The following is an 18,471-nucleotide window of genomic DNA, read 5'->3' as shown; positions in this document are numbered from 1 at the left end:
CTTCCAACCCAGGCCATTCCACGATTCTGTGATTCTCTGACTTATGATCCCTCAGGGAAGCAGAGGAACTGGACTGTTATGCTACCTCCCAGCTGCCAAAATGGCCTGTTGTGTCTTTGCATTAGTTAGTTGTGTTGAGGTTGTAGTGGTATTCCTAGGTTGAAGTGGGTAAATGTTTGTTCTGATGATGCACTCTGATGCCCATCTCCTCTGAGCAATACAGTTATTCATAGAAGCGAGGAAATTTAGCATGCAATAGTTCAGGAAACTCACTCTTTCCTATTTGGAGCCCTAATTAGACCAATTAATCACTGCTGCTTCTGCCATCTAAGCTCTCAGGCTAGAATATATTGTCCTCTCTTGTCAGAGCAGAAATGTAAAAATGTCTTCCCTTTACCTGACACTTTGCCAGTACAGCCTTTATCAGTGTCTGTCTCCTACCAGCTTCTATCTTTCCTGAGAGCTGGAGCTGAAAATGCAAAGAACAAAATTATGTGGCTGTTCCAAAAGGAGCTGAAAATGCAAAGAACAAAATGATGTGGCTGTTCCAAAAGAAAGAAGAGGTGTGAAATTTTAAGAGATCATCTTCTACTCTGTTTACATGGGTTTTAGCTGGATGTCTCCATTTGCATTACCTCTCCTGGGAATTTCTTTTGGGTTTCCACATTGCTGTAAGAAGGTGACCATTTTAGGGGGGGAATACCCTGACATTTCCACTGTAAACAGGGATTTTCTTTCCACTTGATGCAACTGAAACTTCCCCTCACAAAATCTCTACCCATTGAAGTTCTCCAGGTATGTGCCCAATCCTCATCCTGCCCACGAGAGGGCAGGATGAGGATTAGGTTGTCTGTGTGTGTTTCAACTCCATATTTGCCCCTTGTCTGGTCCATCAGTACTCAATTTAACTAGTTTAATGTGATTGTCATTCTGCTCTTCCTGCTTCCCCATGTATCAATGTGCATCAGGTGATAAACTGTAGGGCTGGGGATCACAGGACAACACCCTGGCCCTTTCTATCTCAAAGTACATAATTCTGTAAGTTAGGGAGATCTGTGCTTCGGTCTCTCTACTCTGTGTTCTTGTTGTTCTTGTGACAGTGACTCCTCCTCCAGGAAGGAAAGGCATTTCTTTTGGCACCTGATCTGGTGAGGAGCACCCTTGAGTGCACTGAGGGTCTCTGCTGAGGATGGGCCTATGCTGAGGATCTCTGAGGATGTCAGGGGTCTCAGTATAAAGTGAGAAGTTGAAGATTTGATCAGTACCCTGCTTTCCTTTTTCTCCTGAGAAAAACTAGGGTGGAATCTTTCTGTCCACAGACCTGCAGATTCCACTGGATTCCATGGACTGTGATGGGGAAGAGTCAGGTGTGGCTCCATGATGCTGGCCGTGCCTGCACTTCTGCTGAGATTCAGTGCCTGAGCGGGGCTGCTCTGATGTTCTGCTGCAAAGTTGAACAGAATGGATGAGCTTGGCTCTGCAGTGGCAGTAGGCAAGATGAAGATGGCCATCTGTCCACAGCCAGCATACACATTTTTCTCTTACACACACACACACACACACACACACACACCTGAAAAGTCCCAACATGACTATGAACAAAGAAAGTACTGGACTGGAAGTCTAGTCTAGTCATGTATAGAAGTTTTTGAATATCGTCTAGAGACTTGCAGCATTTCCAGCTGCATGTATAAGGGAAGTTGAAATTCATGGTCTTGTTAGCCTTTGCTAACATTATGAATGGTCTGACAGTAGCATTGTGAAATATCAATTTTCTTTTGGTGTACTTTCTGCTGCTTCCTTATCAGTCAGCTTCAATACCTCTTACAATGAAGCAATTCTCTGAATCTGAGATGTTAACACTAATGTTTGTCTTTTTGCTGCCCTTGATGAAAAATTAATGAACCATGAATGAATCAACACTTCTTCCCTGTTTGTGCTTTCTTCCTTTTCATGCTTGGATGCCAAGATGCATTTACTGAAACACGGGAACAGTTGCTTTTTGACTTCTCAGACAAATCCATCCAGGAAAACTTGCAACAGGGATTCCTCATTCTTGGACCTCTAGATCATGCAGACCTTAAGCAGATAAGAATTGCCACAGCCCTTCAGTAAAGGACAGCCCAGAGCAGCTCATAGCTCTTGTAATGTGCCAAATATAATTTGTTGCTCATTTCTATTTATTGCCCCACCAGCTGATTGAGTAATTCAGTACACCATTAGCAGGCTCTCCCCATAAGCAAAGAGGCAACAGACAGCGTGCCCTTGGCATTCCTGAGCTGATCCTCTGGAGAAGTTGCTAGAGGAAGTAGAGGATAAATACTAAACCCAAAACACAACACCTCTGTTGTGAACATCTGCAATTGGATCACTCACTGTTTTTGGAGGGGGAGAGAGAGGGTACCAATAAAGACATTTAGTTTTTTTCCCATTCCCCTTGACTTTAACAACTTTCTTTAGCAGAAATGATCCAGAAGCAGCTCCCCAAATGCAGCCAAGCTCCGGCTGCCCCCAAGACCACTGCACAGCAAGTCTGGAACTTGGCACTGTGACAGCAATCTGCTTTCCTCCTTGCTGTTGCACAGAACAGCATTTCACCTGGGCTGCTCCTCACCCACCGTCACACACCCACAGCATGGTGCCCCAGCACTCTGACTCTCAGGGCCACGAGCTCCCCACACGTATCCAGGGGCTGGATTAGTGAGCACAAGAGACAGATGCTTGTTCCCACTGACAAGACAAGCTCCATTGCTTAGGGAAAAATGAAGCTCAATGCAGTAGGCAATGATCCAGGTAAACCCGGATGATGATGGTGCCTTTCAATACATTTCTAGTAGCTCTCTAAGGACTTCACTGATAAGGAAGTCTCTGAGCTAGCCAAATGCATTTCTGTGCAGCTATCATCTCCCAGTTTGTGGAGAGAAGCACCCTTATGTTCCATTCAGAATAACAAACCATATTTCTTAGCAACAGTTTTGAGAAGAGATGTATCAGAATTTCTTTCTTTTTGATTTAGAGCAAAAGATGAATCAGAAAGCAGAATATGATTTTTTTCCAATCTTTCAGTCTTATTTTGGAGATAGCAATTTTTTCAATTCTAGTAATTTTCAGTGCCCAGGTCAGGAGGATATGCTACCGGAATTAGCATATTTGATTACACATCAAAAGGTTTTACTACAGATTAAGTAGTTTTCAACACTTACATTTCCATTTCCTATTTTCCTAGGAGTCTAATTTAGACAATCTGCATACACTAGGAGCTTCTGTGTGATTCAGGAAATCGTAAATATTCCAAAATGCAAGGAAATAGAAATTTCTCAGTGGCTCTTTCCTTTCTAGTGCAAGTATGAGCTTCTTTTGGTTGGACTTCTCCATGTTTCTGGGAGCTATTGGACTTAGACATCTCAAGATCTGCCTCTACTCAGATCCACCACTGACAATCCCTTAGGCATACATTTTAATCATGAATGGACCTTGAGACTATACATACCTCATCCAAAATCCATGACTACCTGATTGCCTATAACTTCCTTTTTTTGTAGCACAATGTTGTGCTGTTGCCTCCTTCATTTGTGAGGAAATGTCAGAATTTGAATGTTGGCATTTGCACCATGTGTCAAATTCCTTATATGACCTCTACAGGAATTGATGGCACTCAGTAGTTTGTAGGACAGCTCTAATTCATCTCCCTAAATTTAATAATTTAAATGTCTGGAGATTTCACTGAGTATTTTTGTGAGATGAGTTTTCATTTAAAATGTAGAACCTGGGAGAAAAAGCAAATTTTGAAAGAAACTTCTCTAAATCTAAGTATTAGGTTTCCAAAAATATAAACCCTGGAAAATAATCCTTTTAGATATTATAGGTATTCTTCCATTCTCAAATCTTTATATAAAACCAATGAATGCTTTGGAACGTTTAGTCCTCTGAACCCATTAAGAGGATCATGATAAGCTTTCTCTCCTCCCACACTTCATTTATCCTCTGCTAACAATGGCCACAGAGGAGACAAACTGGTAAGGATGCTTGAGGTGTTTAAATCCTACCTGCTGAAGTGAAACAAATGATTCATTTGCAAAGACCATGAAATGAACTTCCCCATCAGACAGACCCGTGCCAGAAGTAACCTATAAGTGAAACCCTGGGAACTTCTGCTAAGTTGTATTGCTATGGGAATACATCTACTCTTGACTTTTCTGTGTTCTGGTGATGAGTCAGTACGTGTTTTTCACTAGAAGAGTTTCCTTCCACAAAGCTTAAGGAGGTCTTCCAGATATCTAAAATTCCACAACCAAAGCAGTGGCAAACTGTAATGTCATCTCCACCCCTGCCTCAAGGTAAATTCACTGAAATTTAAGGCATTTGGGTCTGAAAAAGCAATGAAACAGGAGAACAGGACTTGCACCTGTAAAGGAAATACACCTGAGATAGTCTTATGGCTTCTTAGAAGAACTGATCTTCAATTACAGACTATCTAGGCTGACATCAGGGAGACGTAGCCATAAACTGCAACTGAACTTCCCCGTGGTGCCCGAACACTGGCTGGATAGCACATTGCACACCCGGCCAATAGAAAGCTAGGCAGTTACTTAAATCATATTTTTAGAAGATCAATTTGAGGATTTCACTCTTTAAAAGTCATGCAAGGGAAGAATTTCAGAACTGGTAGTGTAAGAATGAGAACACAATGTACTCAACTTAAAAGCTCAAATTTCTTCTAGTTATTTTGTTTGGGCAGTGCCTCCTTTGGAGCAGGAAACACTGTATGCTGAATTGTTGCAACAGGTAATTGAAGGTTTTTCCCCTGCAGTCCATTAGCCTGTGGATTTCCTGAAGTCCATCTGTTATCTGCTAAACTGTTATTAGATGAGCTGCTGCTGATTCTGGAACATACACCCTAGTCCCATGCCATTAACTACTGAGAGATAATTAAGAAATTTAAAAACTGGACAGTGATCATGACAAATTTGAGTCTTACCCTTGTGCATTTTAATTGGAAATATGCACCTGTATTAAGGAGAGGTAACTCTAGAACATGTATAGAGTGCCATCATACAAAATGAACAATTTTTACCAGCAGAATTTATCTGAAATATTTGAACATCTTGTAACTGAGAAATACCTGACTTATGGAAACAGACTCAACTTCATGGTAATACCTGGAATTTTACACTGTGGTTCCATTTGTACCAGTTCTAAGTATCTGAAAACCAAATTTTTGTAATGGAAATTGTAATTAAATACTAGTTTCAGTTATTATTACTATTAGACATCCACCTAAAACAATAAAGAATATGAAATGAAGAGCATTAGGCTTTTCTTATAGGATATGCTGTGCTTTAAAACTTATTTTATTGATCCTAAAGTTACAAGATCAATTACTGACATTTTCTTGAGGATCAATCTTGGATTAAATGGCAAAATGAAGAATAGGTTTTCATATGTACTATATCCAAAAGCAGAAACAGATTGCCATTCTCATGTGAACATTCAGAAACCTTTTCTTATTATTAAACAGTATGTCTGAAATATATCTAAGTTATACCAGCCGCCATAGCACTTTTTGGTGAACCAAAGAAGTCCTACAGTGAAATCAAACTTTGAGTAAAATCTGTACTACTTTAATACAGTTTCCCTCAAACATAATTTTTTCCTGTTTTTAGATTAATGTATATTCTGTCTGTCAATTACAATGCAAAGTATAAGTAAGATTTAAGCAAGGATGTTGGAGTGTGAAAATAATTCATGTGAATTGCTAATAGGCTGGTGGGAATAAATTATTTCCACATGAAGGCAAATCCTGTCTCATCAAAGACAGCAGACTTGATTTTCCACTGTTTCAGACCTTGACTAGCCACTACTACCTGCAGAAGGAACACGAATGCTGAGAGCTGAAAGCTACAAAATCAGTATTTCACTGTGACCAAAACAGTAGTATTGAACCTATTCTTCCCTCCCTTTGAACAGATGTGAGTACAGCTGGAAGCAAATTAAAACAACAAGCCATAAGGCAAAAAGAAGTCATTACTTCAGATAGGCAAAATGGAGATTTGATAGCACATACATGTTTCTTTTCCCTTCTCCATGGTTTTGCCAGTTAAGGCAGAAGCCTTGCAGTTATCACCTTTCAGTGACAGGAATTGATCAGGTTTGTGTTCACCTTGACAATCCTGTGATGGAGAATGGGAAATAAAGGGACAGTATGAGTCCTCTCAGGTAATTAACCTAAGCTCTAATGCTTCCCACACCAGCCTATTTTCAATTTTGGCACAGTATAGTTCATACACTCTAACATTATTGCTCAGAAGATAGAATGATGACTCAGGTTTACTAAAAACAGCTTCACAATACTGCAATCATGCCTGTGAAGCTTCATCTCATATCCTGTATTTGTAAGTTTCTTCTCACTGAGAAATAAATTTGTGTGGTGTTTTGTATTTTGTCAGAAAAGTTAGTCACCAGACACCTGAAACACTGATATACCATCTTTAATAAAACATGGCTTGTTTGGTCAATTTGCCTGCCAATTCATTTTCCTGCTTTTAAAAACATGTGTATAACACCACAGCTGACCTCTGTTAATACTGCTGTCCATAGAAATCACAAATAACTGAGAAATTATATGCCACTGCTGCATCCTGTCATGCCAGAAGATCGAGATTACTTTGAAGATTATTTAGAGTAGGTGTTACATATCATTTGTGCCCAGATCCACTGAAGTCAATGAAACAACGCCTACTGGCTTCTGTGGGAGTCTGACTTGGACATTATTCTGGCAATCTGTCCACCACTAAATTAAACTATTCCAGGGATAAAAGCCCAAATGAAGAAAAGTAGAAATTTAAGAACTAAAACTGAGCTGCAAATAAATATTCAATGGCATCCTGAAAAGACTTAAATAAAACACAAACACACTTACACAGGCATGTACACACACATACATACAAAAAAAATTTATGACTTTAACAATCTTAAAAATCCATAGTCTAAAATTGTTTACATTTAAACAATTGAGCATAATAGGTAGCTTTCTTGACTTTCCATTTATTTCCCTGAGCACTGATCTTTGGAACATCTGGAGTTTCAGAATTGTCTAGTTCATAATTCCTAAAATAACTATCTTAAGTAAAATGCTGTCTTTTTATGACAAAAAATCCATTCCTTAAGTAAAACTAGGATACAACTTCCATGAACTACAATGTATGTAGCCAATTTTTAAAAAAACAACAACTATTATCACGCATCTGCATCTGTATTTAGGCACCTAGCTGGTTTGTCTGTTTTTCAAAATCACTCTGCAGTCTAGCAGTTCCCATTTAATTCAGTATCAGGTACTATGCTGTCTCATAAACTCATTCAATTGGAGACCTACATAAGAATTTAGTTTCTCTGCTTTACTCATTTTGCAAAATCTCGTTTGTATGAGCAATAAAGTATGCTATGGAATTGGTCTTGTGCCTAAATCAATATTACAGGCAAAGATTACTGGACTTCTTACTTTCCCATAAGGGGTTAAGAAGGTGCATCTGCAGAGAGGCAGCATGAAACCAATCTTCAGTACTAAAATGGGACCTAGCTAGGGCATATGTTTTAGACTGGCATTCCACACCAGGAAATCTACTGGCCAAAAGGAGCTCTATTTTAAATTTCTGCTATTTAGAACTACTCAACAAATTGGCAACTGCTGCTTTTCACTCTCTTCTCTAGACTAGAGCTTTAAATGTGAGCTTCACAGACATCAGTTTGCAACTTTAAGACTTTTCAGGCATTCTGCATTTTAGATTATACAAAGTGTGCAAGTCAAAACATTTTAGAAAACAACAGTGCAGAGGTTTTTTGACTATTTTAGAATCAAATCTCTCTCTCCAGTTCTAGGGCTGCAAATTACGTCAGCCTCTCTGCAGCTAAAAAGTTCAAAATCATTTTCCATGAACCACAGAAATAGACCGTAACTTTGCATACTCTTGACTCCCTCTCCACTCTGTCTCCCCTCCTCTTCCACCTTCCCCCCACCCCCCCAGCCCCTGGGTAGCTGATACACTGGCATTATGCAGCAGGCTCCAAACAAAGGATTAACAAAAAGATTATTTTGTAATACTTCATTTCAATATACCTTAACTGGAGTTATATACCTTAACTGGGGTGTTGAACCAAATGCAAGCAGGAGAGTTGCTATTTGGTTTTGCATGCAAGCCTGTGTCTGTTCTCAAATGATGTAATAAAATATGCCGCATCTGATTCTCTTTCATTAGCACTTATTTTATGCTATCTGGTACTGGCATTCCACAGCAGAATCCAAAAAGGAGGATTTAGCACTTCTTCTCTTTCCAGAAACCCTTTTTAATACTTCAAAGTTCACTAAGAGTTAACAGCATACGATCCCATCACTTTCCCCCTCCCCCTTTTCAGAAATTAGACTGGCCTTTCTTTAAATAAACAAACAAAACAAACAAACAAACAAAATCCTTGCTTTAAAATAGGAGTATAAATACTGTTTTGAAAACACATTTGGAAGATGTCTTCCAGGATGGTTTATATATATATATATATTTCATCCTTTAAAACTGTGACTACTGCACCAGTTAAGGCTGTTTACAATATATATATTTTTCAAATAAAATTTTAATATTCAAGCTTACCAGATTGATGAATTGTAACAGGTAAAATGGAACTCTTTACAAGGTAAACCATGTAGTTGTACAAAATAGAATTATACCCTTCACCTGTGCAAAACAAAAAGAAATCCTGCCTTGCATTAAAAACACAGAACCTGTTTACAAAAAGGAATGTGTACTACATTTGGACTTCCTTTTTAACTGCCATATCCTAGCAACATCTCAGTTATTTTAGTAAAGGAACTAATCATCAATTTTAAACTGCAGTGAATTTACCAAACATTTTCACTATAGACTTCTGAAAGCTTTTACAGTAAGAAGTTATCAACAAAAGCAGGCACGTTAGTGTACAAAAACGTTGTTGATTTTTTTCCTGTTTCTTTTTCAAAGTGCAGGTTTTTCTCAATGTGCATCTTACAAGACCAACGAATGTTTTAACTCACTAAATCTTAAAACAGAACTCAATTCTCCCAAGGAGTAGTGTAAACGTTAAAGATCCCCAATACACCTCTAGTAAACGTGACACAAATGTCTCTGCGTTGTTTAGAAATTTAGCTCTTTTGAGAGGTAAAGAAGCTTCATGACACCTTTTCCTTACACTGGCTGGTTATCATAAATGGGTAACTCTGGACTGCTAAAGCTGGAGACTGATGAATCACTCGAAGGGAACTAAACTTGGCTACAGAGGAGAGGCGACGGGAGGAACCAACCCTTAGGCGTTTCTTGCGCAGCCTTCGGAAAATTCAGCCGCCGGCGGACGAAGGGTCGGTGTGAGGGAGGGCGGGGGGGAGAGAAGAGGAGAGCAGGGAGGGAGGGAGGAGAAGCTTCCGCAGAGCCAGAGGCACGGCGGCACGCCGCCCGTGTCCCGCTGCGCCCGCGACGGCGGGACCATCCCGTCGGTGGTGCGAGAAGTGTCCCCGAGCCCCGCGGCTGCGGAGCGCTGGCGGGCCCGCTCCCGGCCGTCACGGCGATCCCGGGGCCGGGCGGGGAGCCGGGCGTCCCGGCGGCGGCGGCGGCAGGCGCTAGGTGCCGTGAGCGCAGGGCTCCCCGGGGTAGATCTCCTCGTAGGCGGGGGGCTGCTCGCTGGGCAGAGGGTAGCAGTAGGGATAGGAGGCGTTGAGCTCGGGGTCCATGGGCGAGTAGCCGGGCAGCTCGACGGAGGGATGTCCGCCACAGTGCACCTCCACGCCGGCCTCGTCGAAGACGTGGAAGACGCCCACGTTGATGTAGGAGACGGCCTGGAATGGGCAATCCCCGGGGCTGAGCTCGGGCTCGCCGCCGGAGAAGAGGGAGCCCTGGCTGTGGCGCGGCGCCCGCCGCCCACCGCCGCCGCCCCTCCGCCGCCGCCGCCGCCCGCCCGCCGCCGCCGCGGCCGGGGCCGCTCGCCGCCGCCGCCGCCTCCGTCCGCGCTGCTGCGCGGCCTTGTAGTTCTTGACAAGAAGCAGGTTAAGCAGGCCCAGGAGGCACTCCAGCGCGTTGAAAACGGTGGAGAGCACCAAGCCTTGCTGGTAGTCCCGCAGCTTCTGGCAGCGGAGCGCCGCGGCGGTGCCGTCGGGGGCCGCGGGTCCGCTCCGCGGGCGGGCCGCGCCGCCGGGCTGCAGCAGGCAATAGTGCGAGTACTTCCTCTCCACCAGCGACACGGTGTCGCCGTCGATGACGGCGCCGGCGAAGGCGCTCAGCACGCCCAGCATGAACACCAGCACCCCCAGAAGCAGGAAGTTCTGCCGCCCCCCGGGCGACGCCTTCTCCACCGGCCCCGACGGCGCGGCCGCCGCCTCCGCCCCGCCGGGGCCGCCGCTGGCCGGGTCCGGGTCCCCGGCGGGGGCCAAAGCAGAGGCCGGTGCCGGCGCTGGGGCCGGTGCCGGAGCCGGCGCCACGGGCGCCTCGTCGGGCGGGCGACAGCAGAGCAGCGCAGCGGCGAGCAGCGAGAGGCCGGCGGCCAGCAGCAGCCCCGAGTAGAAGGCGCCGGCGGCGGTGCCCAGGCGGAAGGGCTCGCCCTTGAGCTCGGAGCCCAGCGAGAAGCACTTGAGGCCCACGGCGGCGGCGCTGAGGGCGCAGGCGAGCAGGAGGCAGCTGGAGAGCGCGGCGCAGGCTCCCCGCACGCTCCACTTCATCCTCCGCGCCGCCGCCGCCGCCGCCGCCCCGCCGTCCGCCTCATCCTCCTCCCGCGGCCCCCCCCGGCCCCGCGGCGGCGGCGGCGCGGCGCGGCGCGGCCATGCGAGCGCGGCGCTCCCCGACGGGGCGGCTGCGCTCCGCTCCGCTCCGCACGGCAGGCAGCTGCCGGCCGCAGTGAGCCGGGCGCGGCGAGCGCGCAACGCTCCCCCCACCGCCTCCCGGTCGCCGCCGCCTCCTCGTCCCCGCCCGCCCTCTCTTATCGCGGCGGCTGCGGGGAGGCGATTAATTATGGATGGAAGCCGCGGCGGGCGGGGGGACGGAGGGGGCGGCCCACCGGGCCGTCGCGGGTGGCGGGGGGAGAGTGCGACCCCCGGTGAGGCCGGGGGCGGTGGAGCTGCCCAGCCCGCCCTCCCACCCGCGATGCGCGGGAGGGGCCGCTCGTCGCTCTCCGGCCGGCCCCGCACCGCGGAGCGCGGCTCGGGACGCGCGGCTGGGCAGGGGGTGGCGGGGGTTTGAACACCCCCGCGGGTTCCGTTGCCGAGGGCTGCTGCTTGGCTCTGTGTTCCTGCCTTCTCTCCCTCTGTTAATCTTATTTATTTATTTCTTAGCTCTTGCGGTCGGCAGGAGGCCGGCGAGCCGCCGTGCATCGCTGTGACCGCGCTGCGGTCTGTCGGCCGCTGTGATGCAGCGAGCGAGCGGACCGAGCCCCCCACGCCGCGCTGCCCGGCGCAGTGCTCCGTGCCGGCGGGGGCGGCCGTCCCCAGCAGCCCTCTTTGTTTCGGGCACCGCCGGTGAGCCCCTGTGGGGTTGCACCCCGTGGGCGGCGGGGCTCGAGGGACGGACGGACGGCCACAGCAGCACCCTCGGGACGCCCCGTCCGGGAGCGCCTGCAGCGCTGCCGGGGGGGGGAGCCTGTTCGGGGGGGGGTGCCGCCAGCTGCCCCGGTAGATGGTGGCCCGGCGACTCCTCGGGGAGCGCCTGCAGTGGCCTTGTGAAGGAGAGGCTGGAACCTCAGCCTCGGAGGGGCGAGTGTGGCAGGGGGCTCTTGAGGAAGGCTCTTCTTCGCCAGTCCTTTTTTCTTCCGGGAAGCTCTAGCCTTTCAGCTCCCCCATTTTCCCTATCTGCCGTGCGCACGCCAGCCTTGCTGGGTATTTTTAGCCGGCGCCGCTGATTAGCATTCTGGGGAGCAAGCGAGAGAGAAAAAGCAGTTTTCCAAATCGTTTTCTCTTCCAGCAGAGCAGGTGCACCTGTTGGTGGCAGGAGGGGCGTGTGTGGCGTTTTATCCGGTGTTTAGCTTTCTTCAGAGATGTGACATTGCTCCCTCTGTCTCGTCGGGGTAGGCCCTCTTGGCACCTCCCTGAGGACAGCAGCGCCCAGCTGTAATCTCCCTGGGCAGAGGGGCACTGGTCTCCTTTGCAGCGGCTGCTCCTCCCCGAGACAGGTTTCTGTGCCCTGCGTGGGGCACTGGTGCTCCCAGGGACGCTTGGTGGGAGGCTGTCCTGCCTGGCGTCCAGCTCTCTAAAGGTTACAGTATCCAGAAGTATCATTGGCTCAGTATCCAAAAGGTAATATCCAAAGGGATGCGCCATCCTGCCCTGCAGGACCACGCAGCCGAGGGAATTTTACTCTCTCCCTCCTGTTCACAAAAGGCCCATGGAGCATGGAGTATGTGAGAAAACACAAAAGTCCTGACTGGCCTTCTTGTGTCCCTCGAGAAAGGTATGGCTGGGTATGTGATTTCCAGTCATCCTCGACCCTTCCCAGGTTTTCCCTGACCCTGAGGACTGGGTGTCTCGGCCTGCTCATCTGTGGCCGGCTGAAGATTTTGCTATAGGATCTGTGACTTTGGCTTTGCTAGTGGTGAGTGCCTGGACTGCTGTGGACGATATTCAGGTTCCGGGAAAGAACTCACCCCATCACTCTTAAAACATGAATGCACAGAGGACACACAGGATTTTATAAATTACAGTATGCATTGCTTGAGATCTCTATTGAGCATCAAAATATTGCTTCAGAAAGCACAGGTAAACTCTCAAACCAGCTGTTAATCCAGAGAACCCTGGTAGACACACTCTGTGTGGAGGATGAGGAGATGTATTTAGTGGGGAGCAAACACTTAATGAACTAATTATATGTAGAATGTGCAAAGTGCCTTACTCCCTGACACACAAGATAAACTTACATGTGGGGGAAATGTGTCATTTGTATAACTTGATTATCAAGACCTTAAAAAAGTGAAATATTTGTTGTGGCAAGTGGTGAGAAGATTAATTTAACACTAAATAAATACAAAACTAAGAAAAGTCCTAAGCCTTTATGCATCATTTTATTAATCAGCCTTTAACTTAACAATGGTTAGAGTAGAAAAAGCAAACTTTCCACTGGCAGCAAATTGTTCCCTTTTTGTACAAAGCGTTCATCTTGGTGTTCCTTTCCATCTAGTTTTGGCAACCACCAGAAGTAGTCAGCAAGACTTATCCAGCATGGTTCTTCAGGCGTTCCTACAGCTGTTTCTCGTGTTCAGTCTTCCTCATCTTTAATGTCATCTTCTAAAGAAAGGACCTTTTCCTCCCTGTGTTTGTAATAGGAGACTGAACTTTAATTGCATCCCACAAAGCTGTGCATTGTGAGAGGCCAGGCTAACACACAAAGTTAATGCAATTAATAATTCCGCTGTACCTTTTAATTTCTCCTGTGGAGTAGCTTGCTACTGTTAACATTTTCCAGCTTTACCTGCTTCACCCCAAAATGCCTCTTTTTCTTCCAAGCACCATGTTCAATATGCAAAGCCAGAAGTTTCACTGCCAACTTGTTTCGCCACATGTTATTTATTCATAAACTTTCTGTGTTTCGCTGCCACTCCGAATTAGCCCAGTTTTTCACCAGGTTATTTACAGCTTTGCACTGTGACACATTTTCAGTAACACACACATACACATAGACAGGCACACAGACTATGGTCATTAGCATATCCTGCACATTGAAGGTCAGTTGCTTTGGATAACAGGTCAAAAAACATTGTAATGATGTTGGTGCATTAATAATAATAGACATAAGACTCTGTAAAACACCCATATACCTATACTGAATGATTTGTTGATGACCGAATTGGCATTACTATAAAAAGAAGGGCTGACCTACTGTTGCAAATGAAGGTCACTGAAGAGTTCTCTGGACCCCAAAGAGTAATGCTGGTCACCTCAGTCCTAGCTAGTGGCCCCTTCCAGTACAATTAGGATGCCCTTTTGCATGTTCATAGCTGATCTGTGTGTGTCTAATTCTTCAACCAGGTCTGCCTGCTGAAAAAAAATAGTATCTGTGAGCAACAAAGGATGGGAGAACTGCAGGCCACTTGGCCTTGACAGACATCAGTTGCTAAATTAGTCATTGCAGGTAGTTTTGAGTCCCTGGCAGCTGTTTTATCTCTGAACTTTATTAGTCATGTTTTCCTTTTCCAAAGTTCATGAGTTGTTTTCAAGAGTTATTCTGGTGGGCTTTGGAGCAAGTGTATAAGGTTTTGTAGAACAGCACCAGCCTGGAGCATAACTGTTGTCTCTTCACAATCATGGTCGGGGCTTTCTGGGTGTTGCAGTGGTAGTCATTTATGGCCAGGTCCTGTCTCCAAAGAATGATAGGAGATCTTTGGTTCAAGGTTTTGTTTGGCTCACAGGGGAGCTGAGGGAGCTCTGCTTGTTGGGTTAGGTGCCTTGTTGGGGGTAGTCACTGCCATGACCAGCTGGGTGGCTTGCTTTGCTTGCTGTGCACAGAAATTAATGTTTTCAGTAATGTGGAGATCAGCCTCTTAACTTTTTGTGTCGACTCAGCGGCACAAAGGACAACAGAGCTATTAATTATTTGCACTCTAGGCTTGAAGTTAAAATGCGTGCTTGTAAAATAGATGGAGATCTTCAGCTTATGCCACCAAAGTACGTTGCATTATTTTATTGTCTGCCTCTTCTCCCACACTGTGTTTATGATAAGATATATGTGTTGTTATTTCTGTGCCAGTTTGATAAACAGTTGTCATAGCTTTAACTATTCAGTCATGATGGCTGTGTAACCTACCATAACTTATTCTGTTTCCTACTACTTTTTCCTTTTATTTTTTTCCCCTGTTTCCATAGGGGACATTATGGGCTGTAAAATCTCCTTGCAAAAATTGCTGCACACACAGTTACTAAGAATACATTAGAAATTAGAAATTTGAAACTCTGAATGTGAAACCCATCGCATTTCTTTCTGATTCTTCTTATTTCCCATTTACAAGGTCTACAAGCATATTTCTGTGTGCCAGAGGCCTGCTGTTCTCTAATTTTCAATATATTTTATGGGAAAGACTCATCTCTGCAGGGAATTTATGGAGAACACATGCTAGAAAAGGACCTACATAAGGCTAAAAGTCTGGACCTAACTGGTTGCTGGGCACTGATGAAAAAACATCTGCAAATGCTGTTTCAATGGGTGACATTTCAGAGAGGTTGGGAAGATAATATAAGGATTTAAAATAGAGAAAGCAAAGCCTGTGGTAGAAGCTGAACATGTAAGGCTTTCCTGGCAGCTGTTAGTGCTAGGAGTTTTGGAAAAGGGAAGAAATGTTTGAGAAGTTAGGGTTATAAAAAAGCGAGCTGGTTTGCACTCTAAGATCATGGTGTCATTTAGGTTGGAAGGGACCAGTAGAGGTGTCTAATGAGACCTGCTCAAAGCAGGCACATCTTTGGGGTTGGACTTGGGTTGCTTGGGGTATTTGATACTATTTGATATATTACTTAAACAATGGACTTCTTTACTTATGTCACAAAATTGTTAAATTATGGCAATTTTTTGAAAACTAACAGTTTCCTAACTACTGTTCTAATGGTGGGACCTGGGTGGTATTTTGTTGTGTAGGTTGTAAGAAGTTGTTAAGCTGGTCATAAAAGATTGTTGAACACTTTACCAGCCAAAGGTGTCTCAAAGTCCTTCACTTTGGGCTCTCAGATTATTTTGAAGTGTGTTTCAGTTTAGTCTTTCTGTTCAGTTCAGTCTACATAATTGATGTATTCCCAAGATAGGGATCTTTGGGATCAGGCTTAAGACATATCTCTTAGCTTCTGGTTAGGCCTTCAGCATAAGACCTGAGCAGCAGTTATACATCAGCTTTGTTTTTTGCTGAACAGTGCTAATAAAGACATTAAGAAGTTTGAAAGGTTCATGTGGTTTTGTGGCTGAACCCCACGAGCACCATGCATTCACTGTCTCACTCTGCCACTGTTGGGACTGGGGAGAGAACTGTAAGGGCAAAAGGCAGAAAATTTGTGGGTTGATATAAAAATCATTTAATGAGGAAAGGAGTAGCTGCACGCACAAGGAAAGAAAAATAAGGAATTAATTCACCAATTCCCATGGGAAGGCAGGCATTCAGGCATCTCCAGAACAACAGGGCCCCATCACACTTGACAGTGGTTTGGGAAGACAAACACCTCACCTCCAAATGTGTCCCACTCTTCCCCCTTCTTCCCCAGGCCTTCTTCCGCCCCCTCCCGGCCCCCCCCCCCAATTTAAATGTTGAGCATGATGTGATGAGAAGGGTCTGAAACATCCCTTTTCAGGGGTAGTTTGGGTGGTCTGTCCTGGCTGTGTCTCCTCCCAACCTCCCAGGCACCCCCACCTGCCTCTCCAGCCTGGCAGTACAAAAAGCAGAAAAGGCTTTGGTTCTGTGTAAGCCCTGCTCAGCAATAACAAACACATCTCTGCATTATCCACCTTGTGTTCAGGACAAATCTGAAACACAGCTCCACATTTGACCCTATGATGAAAATTAACTCTGTCCAAGCCATAATCAGCACAGCAGGTTTAGGGGAAAGGGAACTAGCTTCCTAATTTGGGAGAAAAGAGTTACTTAGCTCTGTGTCCTGTAATTTGACACTGTACTCTCCCATCTGTTGGGACAACAAACCTGTTTGCATCTGAGGGGAGGAAGGACTGTGTGTGCAGGAGATGAGTTGAGATGCACCAGATGCTGCCCACTTATTCAAGAAGGTGTCTTGTCAGTCTCACCTGCCTGGGTCCAAAATTTAGGTACTGCACTTGACACATGGATCTTGAGAACCCTCTGCTGATGCTACTTTGTCTTAGAGGAGACTGTCCTCAAAAGATGCTGTACTTCTGAATTTCTGTGCATCTAAATTGCATTTCATTCAGTGATTGTTTAATATCAGGCGCATAACTTGCTCTTGAAGGAGGGACTAGAAGTCACCTTCTATTGAGCGCTTTACTAAACTTGTTGCCTATTGGGGTTCTTCTTTTTTTGCCTAAATAATCTTTAATTTTCTACAGAAAGAGATTTCAAGGCAGGAGTGGAGGGGAAGAGAAGGTCTCCACTCCAGCAAGAGTTGTGAAACACTGTGAAAGTGTACATTAGAATCTTCAATCAGAATAATAGGGAAATCATTCTCCTGCCTGGGGCTGCCTTGTAAGCAAAAGTCATGGTGGGAAGGTGTAGCTCACTTGCATCATGATTTCTTCCTTTGGCTGGATGTTGAGACAAGGAATAATCTGGCTGATTCTTGAATGCAAAGAGCATGGTGAGTCTGCCTTCATGTAGATCTACACTGCTCCACAGTCTAGGAAGCACCTTCCTGCTGCCTGGAGGCTCAGTGTGGCTGTTGCCTGAATGATGCCTACAGATTTTTGCTTTTGTGGTTGAGCTGTGATTTCTGCTGTAGCTTGGTAACAAAGCTACAAAAACTGCTGTCCTAGCTGCCTGTCACAGCTTGTTTCTCCCAGAGGTCTCAGGCCCTATCTCAGCTGCTTCCCTGGTCTTTTCCTAGCTTGTAATTGCAAATGAGCCCCATCAAAGTGCATCCTTTTCCATGCCAATGGAGAACGCTTTTGGGTGTGGGTTGGTGAGCAGTGAAGCTGGTACTACTGAAGGAGCAGCAGTGGATGAACAGCAGACACACTGTCCTTTTTGCCCATAGCAGCAGCTGCTGGGGGAGGAGTTGACTCTCCATGGGCACAGGGTAGCCCTGGACTTTTCTTGATTCCCTGAGACACTGGTGGATGATTTTAAAGGGCTGGTAAGGGGAAACTTTTGTCAGGGCACATAAACTCGCTGTTCTGAGCCTGCAGCGCCACTGGAAATAAATTTTACGGTTAAAAAAGGGTGGAAATTGTTAGCAAATGCTGGGACACAAGGGACTTCATAAGACACCTTGTAAGGCTGCTGGTCTTGCACACATCATGTCCCTATCATGGCAGCCATGAACAACTCCCACTTTTTTTCTAGAATTCTTTGCCTGCCTGTTGGAAGACTGTGCTGAGCCTGACAGCTCTGGTGATTAGAAACTGCCTGTCTCAGTGCTAAGTGTATTTTATGGTCAGCTTGCACACATTTGTTCTGTGCCAACATTGTCCTTTAACTTAAATGGCTCTTCTCCTTCTCTGATGTTTACTCTCTGGATGTATTTATAGACAGCAAACAAACTCCCTCTGAGATTTCATTTTGCTAAACAGACCAGATCTTTTTTCCTTATTCTTATTCTTTTTTCCTTTTCTTTTTTTCCCCACCCTTTGTATTAAAATCTCTTTATACTCTTCAGTTTGACTTCATCCCTAAGCACATAACCAGGACAGTATGCTGTATCTTTCATGGTCTTACCAAGACCTTGAATGAATGATGGTATTACAGCTTCCTCATCTCTAGCAGAATGTCCTTTCCCAGTTATCTGAGAATTTTGATTGCTTTTTACCCAGGTCTTTC

The 18,471-nt window shown here is 45.6% G+C and overlaps 1 protein-coding gene across 1 annotated transcript; it reads right to left on the bottom strand.

Annotated features, from left to right (window-relative positions):
* Window positions 1–8,606: 8,606 nt before the first annotated feature.
* Window positions 8,607–10,760, bottom strand: TMEM271 (transmembrane protein 271). Its single transcript, XM_054287342.1, has one exon. The coding sequence runs from the start codon at window positions 10,727–10,729 to the stop codon at window positions 9,638–9,640; it is 1,092 nt and encodes a 363-aa protein (XP_054143317.1). The 5' UTR covers window positions 10,730–10,760; the 3' UTR covers window positions 8,607–9,637.
* Between the last annotated feature and the right edge of the window lie 7,711 nt (window positions 10,761–18,471).

This window comes from Melozone crissalis, unplaced genomic scaffold (genome assembly GCF_028551555.1).
Source record: "Melozone crissalis strain CALT ecotype California unplaced genomic scaffold, PUWL_Pcris_2 ptg000005l_1, whole genome shotgun sequence".
In the NCBI taxonomy this organism is placed as follows: Eukaryota; Metazoa; Chordata; class Aves; order Passeriformes; family Passerellidae; genus Melozone; species Melozone crissalis.
This window is presented reverse-complemented; position numbering and strand designations above follow the sequence as displayed.